Source organism: Melampsora larici-populina (assembly GCF_000204055.1).
Source record: "Melampsora larici-populina 98AG31 unplaced genomic scaffold MELLAscaffold_12, whole genome shotgun sequence".
In the NCBI taxonomy this organism is placed as follows: domain Eukaryota; kingdom Fungi; phylum Basidiomycota; class Pucciniomycetes; order Pucciniales; family Melampsoraceae; genus Melampsora; species Melampsora laricis-populina.
Genome location: NW_006768776.1, coordinates 1,079,009 through 1,084,918, shown reverse-complemented (window position 1 = coordinate 1,084,918; position 5,910 = coordinate 1,079,009). Strand labels below are relative to the sequence as shown.

Sequence of the window (5,910 nt, the reverse complement as noted above, 5' to 3'; positions counted from 1 at the left end):
TGAGCCCCTGCCAAACCGCTAAGTCTTTCCCTGGCTTCACCCATAGATCTAGGACTGGTTTTATCCTAAAGAGTGGCAATCTGTGGCAATACAGCAAAGGCAGAAACTGGCAGGTCTCTATAATCCCATGTGTAGTATCTCCACGGGAGCTCAAAAGTCACATTTCTGTGTGACTACCCCTTATAGGAGCATACCGGGGTCCTGATTTGGTCCACTATGAGGTAGATACATAAAGACAAGTTACCTTATGTCTCAGCTGAGCAGCTGACCAGATGCATCTGCCAATACCTTGAGGTCCCTGCTCAGATCCATCTGGCTATTAGCTGCCTCTGACCTGTTGAGGAGAGCATCTGGCAGATGCATCAATGTATTTGGGTATCTTTGTATGGGTGCAACTTGTGATTTTCAATGAATTCAAGAGTACATGAGGGTGTTTTCAAAGCACTTCTGAGTAACACAATTGAATGAGAAATGAAGATGAAATGTTTTGAGAACCTTTGGATTGATGTTGAAGTTGGCCACAGATGTGTCTAGTGTGTTTACTCTTCTTCAAAGCAAATACAGTCTGTACATTTTGAGTGACACAGGTGCACAATAAAACAATTCAGAAGTCCTAGAGGTGTTCTCCTTCAAATGATTGGCTTTGCAGCCATTGGAGACGCACACCTCTTGAAAGGCTTGTATGTCATTTAGTACAGGCACCACAGGTGTGTTAAAGAGCTCCAAGGAATAATTCTTTGAGGTTTTTAAACCTCAAGTCAAATGTTAGAGCATCCACTATGGGTGTGGTAACCAAGTGATGTAGCGTAAGTTTAACTTTACCGCAATAATACAGGCAGGTTCACTATGGACCTGTTTTAGACTTGCAGTCCCTACCACTGTGTCAAATTTTGCATCCCCCATGTTCAAATCTAAAAATGCCTACAACTCGATTTATTGTAGACTTTTGGCACACCAAAGTGGTCAAGAGCCATCCATCTTCATCCATCCAGCTCTGCACTCAACACCTTCACTCAAAATCTTTCCTCTCCCCTCAAAATCTCAGCTTGGTGATAGTAGCTGTTTACTCTGAACTTATTAAAAAAGTATTTTTTAAGGAAAAAGGTGATCTTGCACAATTGATTTCACCAAGCTCAAACAAGTGGTGAGAAAGCCTTTTGCTCATTGTCAACAACTGAAGCCTTCATATTCTTCCTGGTCACCCAGGTGGTCATCAGCATAAAAGTGAGGTGGGTGAGGTGCGGTAAGATACTATAAGTTGATTTGTGATTTTGCCATAATGTGTAGAGTGTCTCAAGAATGCATCATTGTAGTTGAATCTTACACTACATCATCCAATCATCATTTCATGCAGTTAAAAACTTAGCTATAACACGCATGATGAAATTTTGCAATCAGGGGCACAAAACTTACAATAAAAGACCCTCAACATAGTGGGTGCTCTTAGGGATGCATAAGGCATCATATGGCTCCAAAAACTGTATAGGATACAAAGATTAAACCAGTTGTGAGGACTTTAAAGGATTTTTTCATGAACATAAAAAGTATCATACAATACCACCTGTACAATACACCAGAAATTGATGATAAAAGAGAAATGTAAGGAACTAGAAACATACCTATCAGTCAATACACAGGAAAGCAATTAGGATGTGAGTAAGGATTGCTTGTAGTTGTATAGTTGTAAAATGAGAAGAGTTGGAACAAGATAAAGGACAAACTCTATAGAGACTCAGAGGTAGGTTTTTAGGAAGGAAAAGTAACACAAAAGGCCCAGAGTTAATCAAATGATGCAAACAATACTACAGTAGACTCCAACATAACCAATGTGTGTCAAAACCAATACTCTAGAAAACCTGATGCAATTTCAAACAAGAAGATGTAGCAACCATAACAGCATATCCAATAGCACTGATGACAAATTAGAGAAATCCACTGACAGAGATCCTCCTAACCATGATTAAAGAGATCACATATCCAATTTGTCTACTGCACTATTTGTCATACAAGTAACATTTATATCACAGAAGATCTTATGATACAGGAAGCCTCAAAATCAACTCATCTTCCAATCCCCATACGCTTATTTCTCTGGTATAGTGCATCTTCCAATTTCTTATTTTCCATAACTCTGAAATGGTTCCAAAACTCTACATAGAATGATTCTTGTGAATCTTGATGAAGGAATTCAGAGAACAGTGTGACTTGAAGTTTAGATGTTCTAGTATTGTGTGCTTGTTTCAGGAACATTTGGATTCCACGACAGAAGTCCTTGATTGACACAGATGGAAACCCTGAGTTTCCTGATTGTGAAGTCTTTATGATTTTCATTGTGTTCTTGAAGTCCATTTCCCACTGGGAAATGAATTCAGACACCTCATTATTCATCTTCATTCTTATATCATTGTTAAGGTCTGCTTTCAAGAACAGGATTGGCTCTGTATCACTGATTTGGGATTTGGGAACTTTTGGCCATTGAATATTTTCAGCTTTGTTTCTGATCTCAAGAGATTTGATTATCCAATTTTTCCAAACTGAACCATGTACTTTATTCTTGGTGCTGATTTCTGGATATCCTTTTTGATAGTCATCCTCAAAGGTTTGTGAAACATGTCGCTTCAACATTACCAACCTAGTGTGTGAATTACGCATGAAACTTGCAAAGGTCTTATCAGCATAAATTAGATAAACAATCCTGGCCAATGTTGATAGTCCTGAAGAAGTAAGATGTAAACTGATTTTCCTTTTATCTTCTGGTGATGATTTAATCTTTGGACCCAACTGTGCAATTTGGTAAATCACATTGGTATGCCACAAAAGGAATTGGGCTAGTTTTTCTTGATCAAAACATGATTTTGTAATAACACATTGCTTGTGATAAACTTTCAAGGTGTTCATTGTCACTTCTTTGATCCGTACCCATATCTTCAAGTCTGGATTGCAAGATACCACAAAATATACAAATGGAAGCAGTGAATCTGATGTCCACATTTCTTTTCCTACCTCCCAAGTTGGACTCAATGATAGTTTGCTTTGTGCTTGGTATCTAATCTTCAGGGTTTCAATGAGATCCTGTGTGAAATGGGCAGCTGCAGCTGAACACATTTTGTCTGGATTATGTAAGTGAAATCTTTGTATATCAATTCCTGGTATCCTTTGTGCAGAGCTATGCTCAATCTTTTGAAATTTGGTTGATTTATCTTTAGATTTAGACACATAGCCATCCCCAAGTTCCTTGTCATGAGACACTTGGTTTTTTAAGTGCTTGGAGGACACTTGGAGGCAGTCAGGTGGAAAGTCTTGATTGTATTGCTTAGCACCTATTTGTGGATTCTGGTCAGTCCTTGCACGTTTGAGAGGCCTTTGCTTTGGTTCATGTTGATCAACGCTCATTTTTTGCTCATGAGAGCTTGGTCCTTTGTATCTTGACAACTCCAATTTATGGTGACCTTGTGAGCTGGTCTCTGCCAATGCATATTCAGTTTTTCTGAGTTTCCCTTGATTCTTCATTGTGCCAAAAGGTACAGGAGTTTCCATCTTTTGTCCAATAGATTTATATCTTCTATTTGTCTGTTCTTCTTGACCTAATTGATTGGAATGTTTGTTCAGGTACTTATTGAATGATTGTGAATCCCATGATAAATTACGCCTATGTTGTTCTGAGTTTTCTACAAATTTCTGATATTTATTAGGAGCTGTAACTTGATTGTATGTGATCCTAGCTTGCACAGAAGGACTGTGATCTGGAACACATTGTTCATTCCTCATTATTTGTCTGTGAGAGGTGGAACATTTAGAGGTTGACAACTCAGAAATCTCATAATCTTGTGGACTTTGCCTTGACATGCCTCCCAAGACCAGATACTCTTTACCCTCCTTGTTGTTTTCTATGATCTTCTGACATTTATTAGAAAATATCCTTGAATCCTCCTGAATTCTGATCTGATCAACCAGACTGCGCTTTGGGACACTATTTCCATTTGTCATCTTTTGTATACAAGGGGTTGAACCTGGAGATCCTGTCACCTTTTCAACCAGGGAGCCTTTTGAGCTTGGTCTTGTTTTTCCTAATTCAGCTTTGGAAAACTGTGCTTTACTTTTGATTGATCCACCAGGTACATGTCTTTCAATAATTGGACTAAAGGATGAATATTTTCCTAGCATTGTTTTTCCATCATCTGATCTAGGAGGTCGTTTTGGAAGCTCCTTTTGGAGTGATTGACGTGCAAAGCTCAAATCCAATTTTTGTTTGTCTTGATTTTCTATATTCTTCTGACGTTTGATGCTTGATTCTTGTGTTGGTAAATCTTTGATGCATGTATGGGGTGACAACTCAGTATCTAATGTACCTTCCCTAATATTGAATCTTGGCTTTTGTAAGCTGTGTTTCATAGATAGACCCATATGACTCAAGATACATAACACCACTATCACAAAGCTTTTGAGGTTTGTCATCTTGTTTAGTAAAATTTAGGTGAAAGATTTGGATAAAATGTCTCTCAATTAGAATCTCACTGCTTTTAATATTGGAAGGGGGTGGTGAACTGAAAGGATAACAAAGCATGAAACATCACTCTGAATGCATTATCCCCATGTGTTTAGGATCTTGATTGAGTTCTCCCCAGGTGTAATGAAAGTGGCTCTTACATGTTTCATCATATGCTACTAGTACAAGTTGAGCATCAGGTTCAACTTAATCTGGAAGTGAGTTGGAGAATAGGTTTCAAATTATGGTATATGTCAGATGATGTTGGTTGGAAAAGCAAAGTGAATTAAATGAGTCTCATCATGATCCACTAATAAACCAATCTCTTTGAAGTTCTTGTGAGAGCCCTTTTGGATCTGTTCAAGAGAAATTGCAACACTTGCACCACAATCCCAGACAGTTCTAACTACTCTACCCCATGCAGTGTCAGTGTGTTAGTGATCCTGCTTTGAAGCATTGTCCACTATCAACTAAGATCACCAACATTCACCTTTGATTGCTTCATCTAAGCACATCTCATTGGCACAGTTTTCCACTTCTTGCATTAGTACACTGATACCTATCACAATGTTTTTCACTTCACTTGAGCTTAAGTAAGCTCCTCAGTGTACTTAAGGTTCCCTCAAAGAGAGGCTGATGACAGACTACATATAAGCTTTGGCAGATTCCTCGCAGTTCCTGTGTCAAACTTCACTAAGTACCATACCCCTTGCTAGAACTCAAGTGAGGTATTTACTGCTAAAATAAATGCCTTGTCTGAGTAGTGGACTGTATTGGCTCAAAAACCATTACATTGGGTTATCAATTTGTGGCTCACTCCCAGATTGGTGTAAAATCAGGAGGAATGTAAAAGAACCACTACACATGATCCAATTGCAATCTCATCTATTTCTCTCTGGGAACTCAACCTTTTGAGGTGATGGAAGATTGGACATTTTCATTCTTTCTGTGAAATACTGACTCCAAGAGATATCACCTCTCAGCAAAAGTTGAAAAAGACTCATGATTTATGACTCACTAGGAGGATTTCCAGACAGACCATATGCAGAAGCTTGCAATCGGATTGTTTGTGATGTACTTTTGTTATCCTGATTTTGTTTTGCCTCAAGAACTGTTTGGTTACAAACAAAGTGTGAAATTGAAAGTCAAGATCTTTGAAATTGAGCCAATAAATTTCACTTCTCAGGCAAAAAACTGCTTTTGGTGGTAAGTCCCTTGCCTGAGCTCTTGCAGGAAGAAAGGGACTTGGTTGATTTTGTTCCAGTGTGGGCTTGCCCAGATGTTGGACTGATCAACAGGTACAAGTGCTAGTTGAGGGCCCCAGATGTCTAGGGTGTTCTCAATGGGCACAGTACCTAAGACAACCTAAGCCTTACATGCCAAAGATGAAATGACAGAATTGATTACAGCATTGAAAAATTGAT

General features: G+C 38.7%; 1 protein-coding gene across 1 annotated transcript; it reads right to left on the bottom strand.

Annotated features, from left to right (window-relative positions):
• Positions 1 to 2,061: 2,061 nt before the first annotated feature.
• On the bottom strand, positions 2,062 to 4,455 carry MELLADRAFT_62022 (uncharacterized protein; the record flags this gene model as incomplete). The annotated part of the gene is made up of 1 exon (XM_007408346.1): positions 2,062 to 4,455. The coding sequence occupies one exon, from the start codon at positions 4,453 to 4,455 to the stop codon at positions 2,062 to 2,064; it is 2,394 nt and encodes a 797-aa protein (XP_007408408.1).
• Positions 4,456 to 5,910: the final 1,455 nt, after the last annotated feature.